The sequence below is a fragment of the Stigmatopora nigra genome, chromosome 4 (assembly GCF_051989575.1).
Source record: "Stigmatopora nigra isolate UIUO_SnigA chromosome 4, RoL_Snig_1.1, whole genome shotgun sequence".
Taxonomy (NCBI): Eukaryota; Metazoa; Chordata; class Actinopteri; order Syngnathiformes; family Syngnathidae; genus Stigmatopora; species Stigmatopora nigra.
In genome coordinates, this window is record NC_135511.1 from 3,753,543 (window position 1) to 3,779,393 (window position 25,851).

General features: G+C 39.4%; 1 protein-coding gene across 2 annotated transcripts in view; it reads right to left on the reverse strand.

Moving 5' to 3' along the window:
* The window catches only part of kank1a (KN motif and ankyrin repeat domains 1a), a 36,311-nt gene that overhangs the window by 4,414 nt on the left and 6,046 nt on the right, over window positions 1–25,851 (reverse strand). The window contains exons 1-6 of one of the 2 annotated variants that reach the window (XM_077714442.1): window positions 25,688–25,817; window positions 13,321–13,434; window positions 6,240–8,603; window positions 4,096–4,206; window positions 1,088–1,196; window positions 868–1,011 (exon numbers count right to left, since the gene is read on the reverse strand). In XM_077714442.1, coding sequence (XP_077570568.1) covers window positions 868–1,011; window positions 1,088–1,196; window positions 4,096–4,206; window positions 6,240–8,603; window positions 13,321–13,357 — 2,765 coding nt within the window. In that variant the 5' untranslated portion in view covers window positions 13,358–13,434; window positions 25,688–25,817. Of the gene's footprint in view, window positions 1–867; window positions 1,012–1,087; window positions 1,197–4,095; window positions 4,207–6,239; window positions 8,604–13,320; window positions 13,435–25,687; window positions 25,818–25,851 lie in introns of those variants that run through there. The other variant, XM_077714441.1, reaches the window with a different exon arrangement.

Here is a 25,851-nt window from a genome sequence, read left to right on the forward strand (position 1 = left end):
AGAGAGCCACAAACAATTCATATTTTCTAATGTTATTCCTTGGGAGACATACTCCGAATTTAAAAGTCAAAATACATGTAAATGGATGCATTTTTTTTAATTTCACCACTTTTAAAGTGGGAAAAAACAGAATACTTTTGACAAGATTCCTATGCATTTGCTAATCAATGAGAGCATGCATTCTAGAAGAGTCTAATGCAAAAAAAGAAGATTAAAGCAGCTTTAGACAAAGTGTCTCTGCTCTGTCACCAGCGGTTCCATATTATAGGGCACAGGTTATCGAAGAGCCAGATGCACCCATCAAAATGGCCACATGTGGCTCCCGAGCCATAGTTCCATTCCCCTGCACTAAACGAACATGCCATTAATTGAACCGAGTTTATCGCTAGTACAGTGCTTCTCAGATAGTGGGGCGCGCCCCCCTGGGGGGGCGTGGTGTGATACCTGGGGGGGGGCGCGTGTAACCTTGGGGAACAGGATTTTATTTGGCCGTACTAGTATAAAGTGTAATTGCGCATCCACTACAGTAGCAGGCAGTGGCGCTCTCGTTTATTTTTTATTTCAGGCATTGATGCACTTAAAATCTTTTCTGTTGCAGACTTAAAACAAGATTTAATAAAGTTATTCTTTGTAAGTTTGACTATATTTCTTTCTTTTTTTCCTTTTCTTTAATGTTAATAAAGATAAAATGTTGTACTTATAACAATTTTATAAAATGATTTTATTTATAGTCAAGGTGGGAAGTGGGTTGGGGGGAGGGGGGGGTTACGCAAATAGTTTTCTTCTTGCTAGGGGGGGCCTAACAGAAAATAATTGAGAAGCACTGCGCTAGTAGAAGTCCAACAGCAAATGATCTAAATTCCAGACCTTTCTCTGGTCTCCCGCTCATGCAAACTTCCATCTCCCTTCTCCTCCACATCCTCATCTCCTTCCTTCTCTTGTCCTTCGTCCTCAGATCCAGAGGAGCTGCTGTCCTCAGAGCTAGACTCATCGCTGGATGTAGTTTCGTAACTAATCCACAAGAGGGCAACAAAGATGGAGACAGTCACTGGGATGAAATGAAGCATGGGTAGAAGGATGGGCTTACCCGCCGTTGACACCAACAAACTGCAGGTTCTTCTTGGAAACATTGGAGTCAGCTGGCCCGTCTTGTTTTTTCATGATAGATTTGAGTGCGTTGGTACAGCACGGTTGACCTGAAGGCGCATTGAGTAAATTAATCAATGTCAAAAAGAAAATCACAAAAAATAGTTTGTAAAAAATGTTCATTTTAGTTAGTTTTATCATTCAACTTTACACAGGTTTTTTAGGGATACAATAGGAAAATTAAAGATTTGTAGGCAGTATTTCAGAACTCACTTCAAAAATACACATGTTATTTTCAATACATTTAAATATTTTAATTACATCGATAACTATATTCTTTTAGTCCACTTAGATTGCCTTTTTGAAGTCACTTTTTATGGATCCTGTTTTTTGGGGATAGCATAGAAATACCAATGTGCGAAGGATTTATTTTTTAAATCTGGTGGTTATAGTATCTAAAAACTTAAAAAGTGGCATTAATAAAAGTGGTCAAAACATTACTCAGGAGCAAGATAAAACCTTTTCAGGAAAAAGAATACTCAACTAAAGAGTAACAGCAATGTCTGATATTTTAAAATGATAGGATATGTTTGGCTCACAACACTAAATATTGAACTGTTTTTATAGTACAGTGTTCCCTCACTACTTCGCGGATCAACCACCGCGGACTCAGAGCTTCGCAGATTTTCTCAGAAAAAAAAAATAATTTAAAAAAAATTAAATTCAAATTAAGCATTTTTGAAGGAACTGAACTGATTGCACTTTTAACATACCACATTTGTGCAAAGATATCACAAGTGACTTACTGCAGGGGTGTTCAAACTTTTTTTGCTTCAAGATATACTTTTCAAGGAGTTAACTTTTTTTAGAGGCCACTTACAAAGCTAAGCATTTATTAAACGATATACCTCGCATTAGATTCTATCAGTATGAATGGGTGAGGTAGGGAACGAGGGTGAAAATCCACTCTCGATCTAACATTAAAGTTTACGGAGGACATGCCAAATTCATAAGAGCCTAGCGAAGGAAATCGACAGAGGGGAAAGAAAAGACCAAAATGTCATTGTCGTGCGATCTACCAATACAGTGACACCTCGCTACTTTGCGCTTCGGTTACCGCTGCTTCACTAAATCACAGAATTTTTGTATTTCTATTTTTTATTAATTAAACCATTCATTTATCTTCCACTCCGACCCCCCACTAACCACAATTATCGAGGTATTACTGTAACTACTGGTCTCATATCTGTAGACAACTCTGATCTACAGATATGAGACATTAGCCATCCAAAGCGCAGTAGTGCTCTTAAATGGAAGAAACATTTCCTGCCATAAAATTAAACATATTTCTGTTACTGCTATATATTGAATCCAAATAAAAAACTGCAAAAGGTTGAAATCCATGCATGCTTTTGCTTGTCAAGGGTAGCACTCTGTGGGAAATAGTTTATTCTTTATGCCTCTTTAAAGACAAACAGGCCGGTGTAATCATCACAAGGTATCTGACTGTAAGCTTGGTCATTTGACTGTATCATGACTGGTTCATAAAATGAAGTCATTTGACTATTGTTATCAATGGCAAAACTGGTAGAGCCACTGCGGGCATCGTTGGCAAAAATAAGTCTAATCTATTATGAGCATACAGAGGAAGAACTGGAACAACTAGTGAAGCTCATAGTAGAGGAAGAAGAGTAGCATTTCTTCCTCACAAACAAGTAAAACCTACTCTTGAAAGCATTTTTTTCTCAACAGTTACTTAAGTATATGTAAAGTGTTACCAGTAGACCTGGTCGATAAAATGTTAATGATAATTATCGTGAAATAACTTTTGTCAACGTTAATATTTAAACGTTTTGATAAAAATTTGATATTTTTAAATGAATTCTCCATGGCATTTTTTCTTAAATACCTGTACGCAAAGAGCAGCGGTTTTAAAAATGTCCTTTAACCCACTGTCCTCATTTGAGGACAGCCTGTAATATTTTTCCTTCTTGATACTAAGGTGTTTCCCTAATTTATTTTTAAATGTTCTGTAAACAAAAAATCTAAAACTTGTTATTGGACTAAAAATGGTTGAATTAATCCAACTGAGGTAAATTTACACTTTCTTTTTGCTTTATTGCACAACAGAACAACAAAAATACTTATTTCATATTCTCTTTTCTAATAAACTAAGGTAGCAGTTACTTTCATTTTTGAATAAGGAGGAAAGTAATTTACTTTTTCATTGAAGTTGTAGGTTTCATATTTGAAACAAAAAAAGTTACTTAGTGCGCTAACCATCTACTCTACTCTACTCTACTCTACTCTACTCTACTCTACTCTACTCTACTCTACTCTACTCTACTCTACTCTACTCTACTCTACTCTACTCTACTCTACTCTACTCTACTCTACTCTACTCTACTCTACTCTACTCTACTCTACTCTACTCTACTCTACTCTACTCTACTCTACTCTACTCTACTCTACTCTACTCTACTCTACTCTACTCTACTCTACTCTACTCTACTCTACTCTACTCTACTCTACTCTACTCTACTCTACTCTACTCTACTCTACTCTACTCTACTCTACTCTACTCTACTCTACTCTACTCTACTCTACTCTACTCTACTCTACTCTACTCTACTCTACTCTACTCTACTCTACTCTACTCTACTCTACTCTACTCTACTCTACTCTACTCTACTCTACTCTACTCTACTCTACTCTACTCTACTCCACTCTACTCCACTCTACTCTACTCTACTCTACTCCACTCCACTATACTACACTATACTATACATTGTGATAACAATTTTTGTCATATCGCCCAGCTCTAGTTACCAGATACTTCTTCTTAATGTTTCACACGTTAGGTTAAGATAGCTCATGAATGGTAGCTAATGAGTTAATGTTGTTCAAAGTTGATGAATAAATATCCCAATGGAACTTTGCCCAGGGACAAAATAACTTGTGTCAGCCAGTGATTTCTTTTTGGTGATAGCGGTTCTGTTATGTACGCACCATGTAGGGCTGTGGACATTTGCAGGTCCATGCGACTCTTCTGTTCAGCTGCACTTAGCTGCTGAGTTGGAATCTTGGTGGCTCTTTGTGCATGTGTCTGCAGCACACCCTCTGAAAACAAATACATCCTCCAGGTAAAGCCAGGATATGTCATTCTCGAAATTCAAAATTGTCATCATTATTAGATTCAATGGCTCCCATTGGCGGTGCTAGATGTCCAATCTATTTGAAACGGGAAGTCTCACAGTGGATGACTATCAGAACTAGTGATGCCACGAGCCGATTACTGGCACCCGATAAGAATATTTTAGGGATTATCGGACAGTATCAGGTTTTGGTTGCCAGATTGGATCCAATTCAGGGGTGCCCTGCGTTTTCAGTACTAACGTGCTTTTCTGCCGCTGTGAATCCCACCACTATATCCGCTGAGGGGCTACATCATCTCTTTAGAAACTAATGACAGTAACAGATCAGGTTTATCGTAAACAAAACATTTGATTTGAATATAAACCAAGTGATTCATCATTTAACGGTTACCGTATTTTCCCGACTATAAGGCGCACCGCATTATAAGGCGCACCCCCAATGAATGACATTTTTTCCATATATAAGGCACACTGTATTATAAGGGGCACTGTATTATAAGGCCCACTGTCTATTTTGGAGAAAATTTAAGACTCAAGTGCGCCTTATAGTCGTGAAAATACGGTAATTGCTATTGACTTTCAGGTATGAAGCACTCACTACACAGTCACCTCTAGAGCCAGCCATTGTTGATGTTTTGGATTTTTTTGGTGTAAATACTTGCAGTGGGGGAGGAGCTATATGATGGAAGATTTTGTAAACTAAGATGGCATCTGCATATTTAACAGTATTTTTTCTGTTCAGGCGTTTGTTTTTTTAATATCCGACAGTGGTGGTTTTGCGTTTTTGGTTTTCTGTTTTTTCCATATATAAGGCACACTGGATTATAAGGCGCACTGTCTATTTTGGAGAAAATTTAAGACTTATAGTCTAGAAAATACGGTACATTAAATTTGGCATTATTTTTACTCCTCTAAAAATATAGGCTTCAGTTCGGTATCTGCAAAAGATCCTGAGAAAAATCTGATTGATTTAAAGTAAAAAAAAAATCAGTACCCCGAATCAGAACTCACACTTCCAATGTATTGGACATGTAAATTGAGTTTTAAAAAGCCACGTGATTCGACATCTTTCATAATCAAGGGCACTGAAAGATTTAAGTAGGGAAAGTGGCAAATTTGTTTTTAAAATCTGGGGAAAACCCTGTAATTGCCATGTCACGGCACATACTAGAAAGAGTGACCCGAGGCAAAGGGGGCCGCACAGCAGTACAAAGTATGTGTTTGCCGGCGTGAGAGCGTCTTATGCAACAACTTGGCGGCCATGAATCAGCACCAGGCATTTAGGTGCGGGTGTTTGGCTCGCAAAAAGAAATGAACTCATTGCTGCTTCGAGTCCAAAATGACACACCCCAGTTTTCGCACGCTCCATATATAAATACATTGTTATCACATCAACTCTTTTCTGTCAACACAAAGGGAGAAACTAAGATTTCACATGTTAATGAATTTAAAGTTGAATTAAAATAGTGATAGAAATTAACTGCAAATGACAAATGCGTCCAAATTATGCCAAAAATTAAGAGAGTGAAATGTAAAAGCCCAATATTACCAGTAAATTAACACAAGAATCTAGGAATGAACAAAAAGCAAAAAGATGTGACAGGGGAAAGCACCAAAATGATTACAAATGACTTGTAAACACCCTAAAATCAACCTGAAGTAGCCATAAATGCCATGAAATCAACAGCGAATGAGCAGGAAATTTTAAAACGACAACAGGGAGCTCTGGTAGGCCCAAAAAAATTAAGAGGAAGTAAACTAACAGGTGTCTAATGACCTAATTTGGAATTTTTACTTCTGGAAAGATCATGAGTTACTGGAAGAATTACAAATAGTTAGATCATGCAAATTTAGATTCTTCCAATTTATTACAAGTATTCAACTCTGTTGAACGGCTGCTATTGAAGCAATGGATTTTGTGTACACGTGTTTGTACTTCAAACTACACACACCATCGTTAATCGGTCGTGACTCAACAAATTGGTGAAAGCAACTGACCTGATTGATTGAGCAGGTCTTCGGTGCTCGTGCTTTTCATGGCAGAGTTGATGGATGAGAGCGTGCTGACCAGCTGACTATTGATAGATCCGAACTGGGACTCTGGCTGACCAAAGGCTTCAGCCAGCTCGCTGTAGTTCTCAGTCAGAAGCGTCTGTTGCTCCCACAGCAGATTCTGCACCCTCTCGATGTAATGGTCCAGGCAGGCCCCTCTCTGCATGTCCGCGACGGGCGCCGATACGGTGTCACTCTTACCTTCCGTGAAACTCGAGGGTCCACACGAGATATTGCGAGTTTTTAAGCCGACGAGAAAGTTCTCATGAACGCTGACGGGACCAACGCCAAATTCTTTGGTTTTGGGGATGCAGGGTTGGCCAAGGGACGACTCTGTCCCCACAGCGACTGAATGAACCTTCATGGCCGGGGGCGAGTCTTTGACGAGGCCCTCACCGGCAGCCACAGTTCTGGTTATAGCCGCAGCCGTGTTGGTAAAGGAGTCTGTCAGGACCGCCGTTCTGGTGTTGGTAGACTTGCTGACCACTTCCGTCTCAGTGTTGGTCTCTTGGCTGGCCGACTCGGGGGCCACCATGATGCAAGAGTCCGCTTTCTCCGGCAGATCCGGGTCAGTTCCTCGTGACACTGCAGTCCCGAGCGGGGCAACCCAGACATCCACTGAACAATCCCCGCTGCCGACAGAGCGAGAGTCCTTGAGCAACTCTGTCATTGGTTTGCAGAAGGCCCAACAGTTGAGAGACTCCACCGTTATAGTCCCAACCTCACGGACCTCAACGGGACAGTCCTCATCTGAGCTGAGGTCCGTTCCCGTGCCGAGACTACGCACGCTAGGTTGACAAGTTGCCGCTACAGACACACTCTGAACTCCAGAGTCACCAACACCACGGTTCTGAACCGGGACTTTAGCCTCCACAAAGACGTTGTAGGTCTCAGGCCTGACCATAAAGCCCTTATCTACCTTTTTCTTGTTGGAGCCACCGGCCGCATGGAGCTCTAGCTTCAGCTTGGTCATCTCCAGCTGGTGAGTGGTTTCTTTCAGCTGAACTTCCAGGTGGTAAATATTGTCCTTCAGTGACTCCACGGTTTGCCGCTGGAGCTCCATTTCTGCCTCAGTTTCATCGGGCAGGCCCAGCATGGTCTCGTCAACCCCAACAGAGGCATCGCGGGCGCCCCGGCGGTCTGTGGCGACGGCCACATCCCGCCGGCTGCATTCCTTGGGCGGCCTCCTCAGCTGGATTCGAACATTGTTCATGTTTTCGTCAGTGACCACGCCCACCGACTTATGAAGGGCTTGGTTCTGATTGTCTTTCTTCGTAGGTATTTCACGATCCTCATTGTCGAGGGTGGTCTTCTCCAGAGCCTGAACTTGGGCAGCCAGACGTCGAAACTCATCCAGCCGCTCAGCGTTCTGCTGTTGAGCTTCGGGCTCCACGATGTGCAGCGCCGTCTCTGTGTGGACCGGCCCCGGATTCTCCATTTGGTCGGCGCTGCCAACGCTGTAGGAGCGCTTGCGAAAAGCGCTGGGACCTTTGGACTGGGTGTTCAACTGCCTTTTCTCCTCCTGAAGAACAGCGATCTTCACCTGCAGAATCGGGATGGTCTTGACCTGCTCCTCCAGCTCCTTCAGCCTCCGGAGCGCAATTACCATCTGTTCGCGGATTTGCTGAAGTTGTAGCGGGCTAACATTGGTCACCGGCGTGGCCACACCAGAGCTCAGGGGACTCTGGCGGAAGGAGCTTCCCATGGACGGCGGGTAGAAGGGGTTGTAGTCTCCATTGTTAAGGTGACCATTGAGGGGCAGGGATTGCGGGACTCCGGGGGAGATCTGGCTGGCGGCCGCTGAGCCCGAGTACGACGAGAGCGAGCTGTTGGAGCCTGTTCCCCCGAAGCTTGCCAGGCGTCTGCGGGGTGGCTCCACGAACAGACGCTCCTGCTCCAGACGAAGGCGAGTCTCCATTAGCGTCTTCTCCACGAGGGGGTTGCGGCGTGGCGTCAACCTGGGCGAAGGCAACTGCAAGAGCGGTTTGGTTTCAGACTGGCGAGGGTCAGCCTCGACACCCGACCTCTGGAGTTGGGGTGGCAGCGGCCGGGCTTTGTGGTCCAGCAAAACCAGGGGCTGCTTCTCGTCGCTGTTGGAGGATGAGAGCGAGTCGGCCGACGTCCATTCGGGGCGTGGAGCCGCCGTCGGCCCGATTTGAACTCCTTTGGGTTTCCTCTGGATGCTTACTTTCTTGACGGTGTGCCCCCTCTCGATGTCGTCAACATATTTGAGGAAGTCTAGGTCTAACTGAAAACCGTATGGTGTTTCCACAAAATACGGCTCTCCGGACTCCTTGGGGTTATCTTTGTCTGTAAAAGAGAATGACAAATCGGAGTTTATAACCTTCCTTGACATTTAGAAAAAAAATTAACAAATATATATAAAATATAGTTTAAATGTTTAAAGTTGAGTGGTTAGCGCATTGGCTGCAAAGTTGTGGGGTCGCGAGTTTTATCACAGGTTCAGAGTTGCCAACCTCCGTCGAGCAAAATTTCTGGAGTATTTTTTCTCCAGAGTGAAAGCACTTCACACAAGATCGATATAAAATGTAAAAAAAAAAAAAAGACGTAGGGTAATTTAAGTCAAACTGTCATGTATAGTTGTGGTCAAAAGTCTACATACACTTACATAAACATATTTACATAGATTTGTGAGGCTGAAAAATAGTCTGCTTGCCAATGGTGATGTAATTAGTTGATTTTATTAATGGTACATTGCACAGAAAATTTATCACAATAAAGATGCCTGTCAAAATTGCTGCTGAATTTATTATTCATTACTTTTCATAGTGTAATGGAATTCTTTATTCCCTAGTAGAACAATGAAATAAGCTCAAAAATCATTTTATATTCTCTTTTCTTTTAAAGTAAGGCAACAGAGTTATTTTCATAAAGAAGAGGAAAGTAATTTAATTATTTATTCCCAAAAGTTTGAAGTTTTAAAATTTAAAAAAGTGATAGTGAAAATTTAAGACTGATAATTATTTTTTATCGTGATAACATTTTTTTCTCATATCGCCCAGGGCATTCTAATTCCTTTTTTTTTTTTTTTTTTTTTTATAAAATGGATCCTTCCACGGTGGCCCAGTTGGAGGGGGTTAAAAATCATGCATGATATGATTAGAGTACTCCAGTCACAAGACTAGAATTTGTTCATATGCTAACAGCACTTTCACTTCAGGTGGATTGGATGTAAAGGAGAGCCAATGAATTAAAATGAGTGTTTTTTGCTCATCCTTAGTGCCAAAGACAAAGCTTGACATCCAATTAATCGGGACTGGAAGTAGGTGAAAATTTGTTTAAGGTTTGAAGTTGTTTTTAAGAGAAACACTAAGGAAAACATCTAGTTGTAATCTCATCTGACGAGCCATACAATTGAAAACACTAGTACAAACATGTTTAACATGCCCACACAACGAAAAGTGAGTGACAGGCACTATACTGAGCACAGCTAAGTCAGACCAAAACTATGGCAAACACGTGAAGCAAATTAAGCATGAGAATACAATTCACACAACATGTGAGAATACAAAAGATATAAGAGAACACTAAAATTGAAACTAGACCTAAGTGGGGAAAATTTGGAAACAAACAAAACACAAGTAGAAAAATAACATTACAACTGGTGTTAAACTTCCAAAACAATTGGAAAATACATCAATATTGATTTAAAAAAATCTAAATAATGGATATAAAAAAAAAAGACATTTCAGGGTCTGCTTTAAAAGCATGATGTGCTGCTTCTAAATAGCTATGTACAACTACAAATGTATTCAATATGGAACTAATTGAAACTGACAGTTTTTCAGTAAACTAGAGGAGACACAATGCTTGCTTAGCCAGACTTCATGTGACGCTGCCAATAATGAACTCATTCACTTGAAGCGGGGATACATTTACAGTATTCAAAGAATATGTGTTGTGGTGGTTAATCGATAAGAGAATAACATTTCTGGAGAAATAGCAAGGATACGGTTACTCGAGTCATTTCCACCTAATTTTGGGGCACAGATGTTTGTCAAAAATAATGACATTTTTGCACAGTTTATTTGATTGTCAAATTTTGCCTAAATTGCATTTTGCCAAAAACTGGCACAAATGGCATACCTTGATTTAGCAGAATTTCTAATGTGATTTTTTCGGGGGACATTGTAAAAAATGTAGTCTTGTTGAGGAAAAAAAAACATCCCCACAACAAACTTTGACGGCATTAAATGTCCAAGCTTTTTGGACAGGGAGCATAGAACAAACATTCATTCGCCCGTCCCAGTCCAATTAGTTTGGACATCTATTGCAGGCTCTATAAGCAGTGTTCAAGAAAATCTTTGCATATGGCAACAAGTTTGCGTGCCTTTTCCCTGAAAAAAAAAAAACAAGTATAAGCTTATCCACGCAAGTGGAAGCGGAGTGCTCAAAGTCTAACCTCTGTGCACTTAGGCCCCTTCAAAAGAAGCCCCCCACCCTCACTCTAAATGCAGGGTCTAGTTGTTCCTGGTATGCCTGGAACTTAAAGACAGGCTGGAAATAAACGTGCTCTCCAGCAACAACATTTCTACGGCCATTTCGATAAAAACAAAATGTAACTGACATTTATTTCCTCACCTTTCTGTAGACTTGCCCGCTTTGACTTCTGGCTAAGACTATACAAAGATTACACTGTGACGTTTCTTTTACATGAGGGGGGGAAAAAACTATTGGTATAAACTGTGTACCGCAATTCTATTGGACGACGGTTTGGGCCAATCACACGGAGCTCTAAGTCACAGCACTGCTCTCTCCAGAATAAGAGAGCTGTTATTCAGTGAAGGGGGCTGTCGACTCGTTGGAATAACACTGGAGTTTTTTACTTTCAGACAAACACACGGAGCTACTGTGTAGGTTCAATACCACCATACAAAAGATGAGTCTGTCTCACAATTGTCCTAAGTGCACTTTTGTTACTCTGGCTTATTGTGGTATGTAGTACCAGTGTACGTCCAAGAAAATTCAGTGTTAGGAACAAACGATACAGTTAATTGAGATTTTGAATTTAGTATTGGTTGGGAGGTGATTAAACACTGACCAGAGAAGCATTAGGAGTAATTTCAGACAAAATTTCAATCTTTGAAGAGGGTGAAAAAATAGTTTCACCAAATTCTAAGATTTTCTCCAGGCATTGCCTAAAGATTGGGTTTGGTATTCAAGGAGCTTAAAAATCACCCAAGTATAAAATGCTAGTACAAAAAAAATACAACAGGTGGGTAGAAAGGTGATGGAAGGGTTTCCAGCAAGTAAGTGTACATCCTGACACCTACCACCCTCCGCTGACACATTTCCCTCATTACAACGGAAAAATTGAATCTGTCATATCATTACAGTGCTACCTTAACTTACTATTAAGTACCTATTTGTGTATAATGCCTTTCCTATTCCTGCATCCTTACCCTCTTCCTATTGCAACAAAGAAATTTCCCGATTACGGGATGAATAAAGAATAAAGTTATCCAAAGTTAAGATACAAGGCTAATGTGTTTCTGGTCTGAGCTCGTATGTTGATTTACTCCTATTTCAAATCAACTTTTCCCATAGAAATGAACTAAAAACAAGTTAATTCGTTCCAACCCTCTGAAAAAATAGACCATTCTGCACTGACCAACGTGGAAGAAAAACGTTGAAAAGATGCAACGCTCCGCCTAGTGCTTGTAGAGACATTTACACGAAGGAGTTGCCTCGAGAAAGAAAAACAGTGCCCATGAAGTTCTCATTAGCAGACTCTCGCATCAGCTGGATGCTCGTATATCAACCTTTTGTCATTGAAACACCGATTTTCCTAAAAAAAAATCTTAAAATAACTAACATCAGAAAATAATTTTGAAAACTCCTAAAATACACAAATATAAAATGAATATATACAAAAATAAAAACCTAACACGACAAGCCATTTTTTCTGGTATTAGGCTGTTTCTTACCCATTCTTCTCTATTTGGAGATGGATTCTTGACCTCATCAATTCAAATTAACTCAATAGTCACATGACAGGAGACAACAAAATCTCGTCATCGTAAAACAATGTTATCATTGACTTTCCACCATCGCTGGACTCCAAGACAACAATGATAGCAGTGTGACAGTGTGAGAAAATTGCGCAATTGTCGTTTTCCTGCCGAGGGCGTTGTCAGGCCTTAAGACCTAAACCGTGGCAAGTCCAGGGACTCCAGATTACCCCCCCCCCCCCACACACACCCTTCCACATGGTATTTCCTGGACGTGCCGCAGACTTTATACATAAAATGATTCTCAAGAAAAGATTTGTTTGAACAGTTACGGGAGAGCAAAGAGACATATTCGTCCCCGAAAAAAAGACAGGGAACTTAGAAAATACCGGTAGACACTTGTGGCACATTCTTGCCCTTTTCCAGAGCGAACTGGCAACAAAAAGAGAAAAGCAGAGTGCCAACTTCTCCCCCGGGGCCTCAGACAAGCATGCTGCTGCCAAATCCAACAACTGGATCTCATGATGAGAACACCCGGGAAACGCTAGGGCTGTAAATCACGGGTTAAAATCGCTTCTTTGGATAACAAATAAAATCTAACAGTACTACAAAATCTGACGTGTTCTAAACCACAGCAATTGACAGCTCTTTTCAGTGGTACTAAAAAAGTACAGCTGGGCGATATGACAAAAAATGTTATCCCGATGAAAAAAAAAGGCAATATGGATTATTATCACAAAAACTTTGAAATATTTTTTTCACATTTTATACTTCAAACCTTGAATAAGTAAATAAATTGCATTCCTCCTCATTCAAACATGAAAGAGACTGTTACCTTTCTAAGAAAATTAATATCATAACATGATTTTTGTATTTCTGTTGTCCAATAAAGATAAGACAGTTCCCTCCCTACATTACAAAAAGTAAATAAGACTACTCCATCTACTGACCAGATTCAGGTTCTGCAAAGCCGCATTACCAGGGGCATTTAAAATCATTCAAAATAATGAAAATCTTAAGAAACAATTCTCAAAATTATAACTCAACATGTTTACCTGGGCCGTTGCAATTGATGTGCACCGTTTGAGCCATGGCGCACTAATTCCACAGCGGCACCACCATCAGCAACAACAACACGTAGAGGCCATGCATACAGAACACCATGCGACCTGAGGGGAAGGAATGAAAATTGACAATCAATCAGTTTTGTGAGGTAGGCTTAAAGATGTGAGTACCTTGGTGATGTGATCCAACATAAGTACAAAGGTTGACATGTCATAAAGACATTTACCCCATGTAATTTCTTTTATTAAGAGAAGCAGTGACAACACAAGGCACCATCTGGTGGTTACGCAGTTACTTCATTGGCTGCCATTGACAGACGTTTGATTGTGTAGCTTCCAATCAACCTGTGATCGATCTTTGCCGACAGACTTTCCACTTCAAACACATTGGGCGCATAACACCGTCAAAGCCAATGAGTCAATGTAATGACACTCTGACTCATGCTTGTTTAGCCCTTTGATGCCTAAATTTATTTAATAAATTATACTAAAAATTTGGAGGAATAATATAATAAAATGTAATTTTCTAAAAAGATTACTAACACAATACAATAATTTCAAATTTATTAAATACATGTAAATTAAGGGAAAAATACCCACATTTTCTTCTTTTAAGCCTATTTGCCTTATGCGAAATATTTACTTGATGAATCTTATTTTTTTATGTACTTCCATGTTCCTCTAATGTTTTTAATATATATTTGGTTCACCGTGAATTCAGGCATCATAGGATTTAAATAGTTTGGTTTATTCTACAGACAAAAAAAAACACACCTCAGTCAAGTCCAATCCACCTATTTCAGTAAAGTAAACTCTGACATGAGGGACTCTAAAGCATGAACAATTTACCTGTCAAGTGTGTGCTGAAGTTGTCCAAGCAATAGCGTGCAAAACCTCAGACAGTAAGTAGTCTATAACGGTGGTGAGGCTAGATTTCACATGGCTAAATTTAGGCATCTTCCAATGATGAGCCAAGCCAAGTGTGTATTTAAAGGGGAAACGTTTTAGAATGCCTAGCTGGGTAAAGTGCACCACATGCCAAAGGGCTCTAGGTAGGACACATGGAATGCATATGTTCTAGTGTTAGGTTCACAGAATGCAAAGTCCTCTTGAGTGGCTTGCCAACCTATTTTTACAATAAGTTTTAGTCGTAGTTTTGAAAAATGATGGTTACCAACCTAGGTGTCACCCCAGTCACTACCCGTAGCTGACTGTTTTTTTGTAACCAATGGTACATTTTATTCATCAGCACAACATCATTCATCTACTGATGTTGTCGCAGAATCACACAAATATATTTTTTCTATAATGCAAATTGCTCAAGTTTCCTGACATTGTACAATATCAAGCAGCACTAATGTTCAAAGCCAGGAATAATCTACTAACACAGAATATGAAACAGTTGTTTACAAAATATAAGTATTAAGAGCTATAGAGACAATGTGAAATCGAAGAGCGCCAGATTTCATACAACAGACTAAATTTTGTCTATCAGTATGTGGGTTGAGACAACTCAGGGGCGTTAGTGTTGATTTGAGACAATGTAAAAATAGGAGACCATTTAAAATTCTCTAGAAATAGTTTAAGAAATGAGGATGAAGGAGTGCCCAATCAGTAAGTGTAATAATTCTGTATTTTTGTATATTGTTTTTTCTTTATGTCTTTGTGTATTGTTACCTCAAGTAATTTATAGTGTGTGTTATAAAATGTATATAATAGTATGTGTTAACTCAATAGAATGTGCATGGACGCTTGTAAATGTATGTAGGTGAGACAATATTTGGAAGTTCATGTTATTTACCTTTACTTCAGGACAAGGGGTGGAAGTATGTAAATTTACTCCTCAATCCTTTTGGAATATTATTTTGATATTTCCTACAGGTCTTCATGCAGCAACCTATCAAATGGCCTAACTGTGGTCAACACAAGAGTCAAACCACCCATTGATTGCAATTTTTACAGAGGGTCATTTAGAGCAGAAAAGAATACCGAATTTACTTACGCATATAAGCCGCCCCCACATATAAGCCACACACTTCAAATCATTGAATTTTACAATTTTCCGTGTACAAGCCGCCTTTTGATTCACAATTGTCATCTACATATTCATGGTTTTAATAGGGAGTACAAATGTGTTAATTTGAAGGGAAAATCTTAAGAAAAATCATCACACGCATCCAGTATTGGTTTTCTTACAGTAAAACAGAAAATAACCAACAAATAGTAAATGTTACTTTGCCCACATTTACTGGTGAAAAAGAGTATAGCAGGTCTTGTGTGCATATAAGCTGTACCCCTTGATTCAGTCATCATTTTTCTGTGTTACAAATATATATTATATACAAGAAAATATGGTATGTATTGAAATATTCATTCATTTTCTGAACAGCTCCTTCTAGGTGGCAGGGGTTGCTGGAGCCTATCCCAGCTGACTTCAGGCACGAGGCAGGGGACACCCTGAATTGGTGGCCATCCAATAGTAGGGCAGGAGAAAACATCTAACCGTTCAGGCTCACATTCATACCTAGGAAAATTTTGAGTGTTCAAACAGTCTACCATGCATGTTTTAGGAATGTGGGAGAAAACCGGATTACTCGGAGAAAACCCATGTAGCAGGGGAGAACATGAAAAATCCACACAGGAAGGGCTCAAAACCTCGATCTCAGAGATGTGGGGCCGACGTGCTAACCACTCAAGCCCACAACTACGTTTTAATTCCATAGTGCGCTAAAGCAACTAGTCGGGGACGAGATTAAGTGGCTTCCACGTGATTAGTCATTGAGGATACGGCGCCGGCTAATCTATAGTAGGTCCCTACAGATGGGTTCAAACCATGCCTCCATCAATTAGATACCTTGGTGTAAAGCATGTGGCCAAATGATTATTTAGCGCTTAAATCCTCATTAAGTCTTCATTAATTCCGTTATCATGAAAATGAAGCAACAGAGTGAGCCCCGAAGAGGAACTGAAAGGAACGAAAGAAGCATGGCCCACTGTTAAATGGTAATCCCATTAAATAGGAAGGCAGATGATTTATTCCATCCTAGGTGGAAGGCGTACCCTTGCAATCCTGCTCCTCTGAGAGAGCATTTTACTATCAAATTTGAAAGTCTAATGGAATCAAGTGGAGTAAGAAAGAATTTGGTTGAATTGTGCTTGATCCAAAATACAGCATTTTCAGGTTCAAACTATTAAAAGAGATAAAGTGTTCCCTCGGTTATCACGGTTAATGGGGACCGGGACCACCCGCGATAAGTGAATTTCCGCAAAGTAGGGATGCCCCTTCAAAAATGCTTAATTAGAATTTAATTAATTCCCCCCCCCCCCCCTGTATACAGTACACCATATAGAATACGGGCAGAGAGAGTGGAATTCATGTTATGACAAAAAAAACTGAAAAATATGTTGTCTCAATGTAATATTTGTATTTTTTTTTCCAAAAAAAAAACCTGTAAAGCTCTGAATCCGTGGTGGCTGAACCGAAAAGTAGCGAGGGAACACTGTAGTTGCATAATCTATTGTTATGTGGCATGAGGAAGGGCAAAAAAAAAAAATCACTTTAAAAAAAATAAAAATAAATAAATAATTAAAAAAATTTAAAAAAAAAAAAAAAATCAACCAGAAGCAATCCCCAATGAGTTCTGAATCGCAAACATCTTTAGGGCTCTCAAATCCATCACTCAGTTATGCGGTATCAGTCGACAAATGAAGATACCGGACCAATATCGCACTTTTCTGATAATATATTATTTTCCGCCACCCAATGGTGCAGTGGTACTTTCACCTAACTTCGGTGGGGACAGTTTGGGTTTGATTCCAAATTGGTGGTGGTGTGATTGTGAGCACGATTGGTTGTTCGTTTCATTTTGTGCCCTGCGATTGGCTGGCATCCAAGTCGGGGGTCCCCAACCTGCAGCCCGTAGTTGGCTGAGAAAGGCTCTGCACCGCCCGTCACTCGTGTGCATAAGCAAAACAGATGAATGAATGAATATTGTTTTCCCCATGCTAAATTACTGCTTGCTTACTTGACTTTGAAGACAATGCTATCATGACAATGCTTAACTTATTTCTTGCCATTATCGGCGGCATACATTCAAACCATCAAGTGGGAAGGTTAGCAGATAATGAACATTTGTGGCCAATCCCCGACTTCAAATGGATTGGTGATAACCATATTATAGTTCATTGTAAAGGAGGATATTTGTAATACAAAAATTACATATAAAGTACCATTTGGTACTTTATTTTTTTTATTCATTTGTTTACAATATTTAGTTTTTGATATCTTAACAAGGGTTGTGAGGGTTCTGAAGCCTATCCCAGGCAACTACGGCAAATAGGCGGAGGAAATCCTGATATGTTTGCCAGCTATTCGCAGCGCAAAAGAAGAGGGACACCCTTACACGCACACACACATACCTAGGGGCAATTTAGAGTTTTCAACCAGCCTACCATGCATGTGGGTGGAAATCCGATGGAGAAAACCCACCCAAGAAGGTCTGAAGCTACCAGGGATTGAACCCTCTAACTGTGAGGCGAACGTGAAAACCCTTTTCCAACCGGGCCGCCCGTGACATTTTTCAAGTACGGAAAAAGATATTGTTACACACGCAAGTGGCAAAAGATAGGAAAGGATGAGTGTAGCCGAGGAATGACAACAAAGAGGCCTCCCTGAAAACTTGTAGTAGCTGCCAGGAAGGTGGAATAAGTGTGAGACTGGACCGCCACTCCCGCGTTCCACTTTCCATTATCTTGGCCTTGCCTAGAGGTCAGAGGCTAGAAAAACATGAGCTAGCCCGGTTATGCACCACAACACTGCTGCAGTATTGTGTCGGCGATGCGGCGTCACACTTTGGGATTATGAAGGAGTTCCATATAACCCGTCTACCTCAAAATCAGGGTGCACAAAAGTTACCAGCCAGTTTATGACAAAAAGTGACAAAAACTATCGCAAATTACCAATGCCTTCATTCACCTTCTGTGTCACCTACTATACATTTTGGAGTATTTCCTGGGTCATTTTGTTACAGGGGTCACTATTTTTTGAGTTAGTTTCTTTAATTATGAGTCAGTTTTTGATGATTCTAGGACATTCAAAGGTCACTTCCTGTTAATTTTAGGGCAAATCAAAGTCTTTGTTGTTGTTAAGAAGTGTTTTGAGTGTTTCACTTCTATATTGTTGAAGACTATAGAGTACATTGTGCCTCTGCAAATGCTCCAATATACGTAATTTTCAGGTTATGAAACCCTTCAATATGCAATTGAATGTTCTAATATACAAAAACAAGATTGAAGTTACGACATACCCCAAAACGGCAATACATTTTCATATCCATTATTTAATATTTTTGTTTTAATTTCTCACCAAGTACGCTAAATTGAATATCAGTCAGGATACAGTACCCAAAATCAACATCACGGAATAACAGTCTTGGGGTACCACAGCGGCCAGTGCTAGGTCAACTGCTTTTCAGTGTTTTTATAAATGATATCCCAAGCTGTCCTTCAATTGTCCCCTGCCAGATGTACGCCGATAATGCTATTCTATTGGTCAATAAGAAAGATTTTAAAAATGGCTGCAGGAGAACTGACAGAGGCTATGAAACGCATGTATTACTGGCTTGACAAATCCCAACTGTATTTAAACATGTCCATTACTGTATGTATATATCAAAAGGAGTGACAATTCAGTGATCCCAACGTTTTGGTCCAAGGTAAAACAAATCAATGTAGTTCAATGGAACTATCTAGGAATCACTCTTGCAGATGATTAAAAAAATAATAATAAGGATCACCAAAGCCTGAACTGGGGCAATACTGTAAAATATGATGATGCCATCTTGGTTTACAAAATCTTCCATCACAGAATTCCTTTTCCATTGCAATAATTTGTAAAAAGAAATTCCAGGACTGTGTAGTTCCCTTCAGAAAGAGTGCATTTATCCAAACCATCATCTCTGTCCGTGCCTCACATAATACCAAATACCATAAATGAACTCCCGTCTCTAAACCTCTTTACCAATCATCTTTAAGCCTGGCTGCTGGATGAACAACATTGTTATCACAAACCTGGCTTGATTTATAGTTTGTGTATGTGTCATCGTTTCTATGCTGCTTTTTAGTGTCTTCTTTTTTCTTTGTTCCACCGTACTGTTATGTTATTGATTTCATCTTGCGTCTTTAACATCAACCTGCCCAAGGGACTGAAGATGGAAATTGGATTTGGCTATAAATGGTACATATTTACATGTAAAGTTTCATTAATGTGTGTTGTCCCTTAATTAAATTAATTAAACTCAAACTGTCACTACAATCAGCTGGCTGTCTCACAACAACCAAAAGGGTGTTTTTTTTTCTTGTGCAACTTAGCTTTTTATTAAAAAAAATACTGGAGCAAATGAAATAGATCTTGTTATTAAAAGAGATGACCTTGGCATGGCCTCTCTGTACTGAACGATGAAAGGAGAGACTATTAATCCTTTGGATAGAGGAGGAAGAAATTGCAGGACATGGTGTCGATAATTGCTGAAAAAGCAGGTATTTAATGCCAGGTTGTTTTGAATTCATATTCTAAGTTGTTTAGATGTGTTTATATGGATGTGCCTTTTCTGTTGCCCATCATTAACTTTCTCCTTACTCTAAAGCACCCACACAAATAGAAACATTGCATGCTCGTTATTCATTTTAATACAATAAATCATTTTCTCATTCGTGTCTATTTCTCACATCTGTCAAACAAAATTGGGACGATTAAAATTGCTGAATTTTGCAATTTCTCCCCTATGAGCCGCCCCTCTGATTCACAATTTTCACCCTATATTCATGGTTTTAATGAGTACAAATGTATTACTTTGAAGGGAAAATCTCAAAAAAATGACCACACGTGGTATTTTTTAGATACTGTAAGAATCAAAAACAAATGTTTAGAGCCAATATTATAAGCAAACTAATATGCCTATTATTGTAAATGCAAAATGTGAAATTATTCAATTTGAAAAAAGAATGTGGCAGCCATATTGCAACTAATGTCAAAATATCTCAATTCTTTCGATGGTGCATATTACTGCTATAGTTTGCACTTTCGAACAAGAAATAAAACAAAACAAAAAAATCAAAGTGAAATTGTGTTTTATTTCCAAATCAAAGCTACTCGCATCTAGCCAGTCAGAGCACATTTAACTAGGTAAGACGGCCTCACCCTAGGTAAGATGGCGGCGCCCCGAGCGAACACAAGCAAGTTTTTTTCTTGAATATCATTCATAGATGTCAAAATAAATGTTTAGCATTTTATCTGCTCATCTTTTCTCTAGTTTGAAATAAATGACCGTATCGGCCGAATTGTCTTGTGGCATGGCGTCATGACATTATGGTGTTATGTCGTGTTTCGTGCATGTCGACGGTTTATTTGCATATAAACTGTACATTCGATATAAAATATGACTAAGGAAAATTCCAAGTTAAAAAATAAGTTCTGGAAGCAATTAATTTCGTGAGTAGATATACCAGTGTAATATTAAAAAAATGGCACCCATAGTTTAAAATTTTAGTAACAGGAGAAGAGTAACTGTACTATCTGTGCCATTGTTCCACACCTGGCTCATGCTGATGTAAATCTACTGCTAGAATATGCAAAATAAACAGAAGCACAAAATAGATGGAGCAATGACTACTAATGGGGTTGCCTGGGATCAGGGCATCTGCTCACGCAGTGGAAACTGAAACCTGAGAAGGTGCATTGTCGTCCTGCCGGCTGGTCGGCCTCACTGGACAAGTGTTCAAACAAAACAACCATACTATATGTACTGTTGTCACAATCTTAAATTGAAAAAATACTTTTCAAAAAAACTAATTATTTTAACTATTCGGGTGTTTGTCCAATTGTGGTCATTTATTTTAAACAGAAACAAAAACACTTAACCGAATTGCACCAAAACTGGAAGTGACCCAAAATGTTGCAAACTACAAATGTCCTAAAATCTTTAAGGTCACCCAAAACCAATATAAAAAAATACTAGCCAAGAACCCCAAAAACATAAAAATGCAACATAAAATAAACATGGTGTGACCCAGAAATACCTTAATTTATCAGGAAACACCCCAAAATGAACTCAAAATTACAGAAAAATGCTTCAAAATCCTTAGGAACTGAGCCTAAACTAAATTTACCACAAAATGAAGTCAATTAATCACACAGTAAATGAAAATGAAGTCAGTAATTTTCCCAGCTGCTGTTTGTTGGTGTTTGTGTGTACTCGGCAAATGATCACATTAAAACATTGCCCATTAATTCCAAATGAGACTACAGTTGCTCTCAAAAAAGGTATTTATTGATAATCACAACTGTAGAACTAATGTTCAGAAATACAAAATAAGCAAAATGCATATAACATTGTACAGTGTAAGCATTGCTAAAGTGAGGCTAATGGCAAAAGACAATTTATAGTCGAACTCGCCACCTTTTCCTAGCCAATGGCATTCTTCTCAAAAATGCAAATTTCACAGAGAAAAGGTAGTACTCCAAATATGAAAAAAATCCCAACTTTATTATTTTTATTTTAAAAGTGATCAAAAGTCAACACAATACAGAATTTTCCCAAAAGTCGACAGAAAGTGATGAGTGGAAAGGGAGTGACCCACAAAAGTATGCATGAAATTATTAAAAAAAAGATGTATAGAATGTCCCAAAATCACCAGGAAGCGAACTTCTGGTACTTACAATGAAAGTTAAATTAATTGCCTGCCTTTAAAAATAATTGATGTTGCAATTATCTAAATGGGTTGGACCTTGCCATGCCAATGACAACACTAGCCGGTCAATCCTGTTTAAACTAGGAGAGGAGAAACAACCATTTCTCGTTGAAATATACTTCCCCCGTCATGCCAGCTTCACTGTGTTTTATCTACGGCATTAATCCCTCATAATCCTGGTTCATTTTTTATTCCTAGTGGTTACCACTCACTTGGTGTCCTTGTAAAAAGGCCTACCCACGTATTGATTGTGGGTAATGAAGTTTTATTCTGAGAAAGGGTGCCATTGACTATTGGTGTTGTGTGCACGAGTATACTTCATTACCCGGAAAGCCCTCATTTTGCCCGCACATGTGCGGTGTGCGTTTTCCGAACCCTGCGTAGGCAAAAAAAAAAAACGTTCGGTGCGCGTAGATATCGGTTATACACGAAATAGATGTGGCAAGAAAAAAACAGTGTGGTACAATGATAAACAGCCTCTCGTGTCATGGCCACCTGGCTTTCTCATATCTCATATTTTTTCTCGTATCTAGGGCGAATTATTTGATCGTAATTTTCATCGTATGTCGAGCACTGTACAGAGGACAAAGGCTTCTTGTAGTGTTTCAATAGGTTTGCACACACTGCAGGAGGGATTTTGGCCCTCTCCTCCACACAAATCAGTCAGATTTCTGGGCTGTCGCTGAGAAATAGAGTTTGAGTTGCCTCCACAGATTTTGCATTGAGTTTAGGTCTAGAGAATGGCTTTGGCATGCCAGAACCTTGATATGGTTCTTACAGAGCCACTCCATGGTTTTCCTGGCTGCGTGCTTCAGGTCATTGTCATGTTGCTCATCTTACTTAGGCATGGAGCTCTACTCAGATTGAGATTGACCTTCATGTTTAGCTTTTTATTCCTGATAATTGTTCCAACACTGAACCTTTTTTTCACCAAGCTGCTTTGCAATTTCTCCATAGCCTTTTTCATCCTTGTGCACGTGTAAAAAATTTTCTCCGGTGTCTTTGGCCAGCTCTTTGGTCTTGGCCAAGTTGCAAATTTGAGTCCTACTGGTGGTAACGGGCCACAGTCATTGTTTAGGGTTCACTCGCCTGACTTTGGTGCTCAATTCCCGCTGGTTGCGGTTAGATTAGGAGTGCAATGGTCGTTTGTCTCTCAGTGTGCCCTACGACTGACTGGTAACCAGTCTAGAATGTAGTCTGCCTTTAACCCAAAGACAGCTGGGTTAGGCTCCGTCAACCCACACAACCTTTTCGTGGATCAGCGGTATGGAAGATGAATGTAAAAAGGGAGACTAATAGGTCTTTGAGGGTCAGAATCATAGCTAATATGCATGTGGTCAAATATTTATATGCAGATGTATCACACAAATTCATAGTTAAAAAAAAATCATATGTGGTCAGTTCTGGTGTTTTCTTTTTAAATTCCCTCACGGTAGACATGCACTTATGATGAAACTTTCAAAACCCTTTATAATTTCTAATTGGTGGAACTTGCAATACAGAAGGGTCTTAAAATACTTCTTAAACTGACAGTAGGTAGTTTTGCTGCAGTACCATCTTAAATTCGGCAGTGTTTCCTCCAATTAACGGAAAAAAGCACATTAAGAGTTGACATATGGGCCTTTACGAGCAGCAGATAAGATCAACAGCGGGGGAGTTAATCTGCATTGCAAACAAAGTGCTGCCAACCAAAGAGGAAATCATTTACTGCTGCTGTTAAACGCCCACCACTTTAGCTGTTTTCTGGAACTTTTTAAGAAAAACGTCCGATGAGGAGCAGGAAAATATCATCTCTTTTAATCAGAAAACGCTCCCAAGAGAGCATAACCTTCAACATTGGGTGGTCAAACCACAGTGCCAGCTGCGAATGGTTGCTGACATATTTTTAGAGGTATGTTGGTTGGTGGTCTAGTAGATTGCGGATAAAATGTGAGATTGTTCAAAGAATATTTGCAACATGTTCTTTTTAAAGAAATATATTTGGTGGCTTTCATGGTGGACGACACTACAGAAATCGGATTTCGATGTTTGCTTTTTTTTTTTAAAGGAATATTTCCTAAGAACATTTCAATTTAAAAATTCAAATTCACTGTGTTCCCTTGCTTAGGTAAATAAAAATCTAAAATTGAGAATATTTAACGTTTAATGTAAAAACCTAGAATGATTACAACAGGACTTGAACCCAGCAAACTAGATACACCAGGCAGGTGACACTCTGAACTGGTCGCGAGCCAATCGCAGGACACAAGGAGAAGTCCAACCATTTACGCTCATTCATACCCTGGACCAATTTATAGTGTGTAACTAGCCTACCATGCATATTTTTGGAATGCGGCAGGAATACCCAGAGAAAACCCACACAACCCCAGGGAGAACATGCAAACTGCATACAGGGATTGAGCCCTCAATTTACTAAACAGAGAATGTTTTAATGCAGAATGAAAACAAAAACTGTTGGCCTTGGTGGAGGCTAAGCAATTAGTCTAAATTGTTAAACAAACGTGAAAAGAAATTATATTTTCCTACAAAATGTTCCTGACTATAGTCAAACGAAGAAATTCGCGAGTTTGTGTTGACGGGAGGGTCAGCAGTAGATCTTCACACCTCAGTTTGACTTCCAGGAGACAAAAGCCCCAGAAGCAGACATTTTATAATTAAAATATCCAAATAAATGTCTCTTTCTCACCCAACATCGAGACCTTTTTGGATCTTTAGCTCATTTGAAGTCTGATTTATTGGCCGTGGCACTCTGGTAACATTTACAGGTCCACACAAAAAAGCAAGAGACGTTGAAAAGTGATGCTTTGGAGGAAATACCAGTCGCGCCCCAATAGTTTAAGGCCACATTTGCTTTGCAAAGAACATGCTGACCATTTATTTTTTAGTTCATTGAATTATTGCCCTGGTGTATATACAAGACTTTTATAAAAAAAAATTAAAAAAAAGGGATTCTCCAGCAAAAAGCCTATACATAAGGAAACTGGACCATATTATAAACAGTAGCTTCCTATAAAATGTTAATGCTGGTCTACCACACACACCTAATAGCCTGGTCGCAAAATATATTTGATTGGCCCCTACGAAACATTCGGACAACTTCAGTCATTTGCAGCCATTTTTTTGTGTTTATGGGGGTGGGGGGTGTTGAAGAATAGCCACCCGCAGCGAGATGCTGTTCAATTCTTATGTTCAATAAATTACCTGAAGACATTAAGTGTCCAAAAACCGTCATCTTTTTTAAATCAGGGCTAAATGCTATTGTATAAGACAAGTGCATTTCTAACTGCCCCTATCATTTAAACAAACTTGTTTTTATTATCCCTGTGTGTTTTATCTTTTTACTGTGTTTTGATTAATTTAACACGGGAAGCACTTGGAAACATCTTGTGCCATAAAAATACATTTGCCTATATTCAAAAGAAAATTTATGGACGAACCTCTGCAAACTATTTAATCACAATATGAATATCTGCTAAGGGACATTAAATGCAGGAAAATTATTACAAAAGAATAAGATGTTTTTAGATATCTTATCCAATCCGAGAAAAAGTGCTATGAACTGAAGATCTTACCAAAATTGTACTACTGCACCAAATGGATATAGACTCACCCAAATTAGGTCCAAAAAGTGTTCAAACTACTTTAGTAGCAGCAATTCCTTGCCCTCTTCATAAACGGAGAGAAAAGGTCCCAGGGATTAACAGGGAGACGTCACCCGGTGCCGTCTCACACAGTCCGAGCGAGGGCCAATCACAACGCATCGACGCACACACA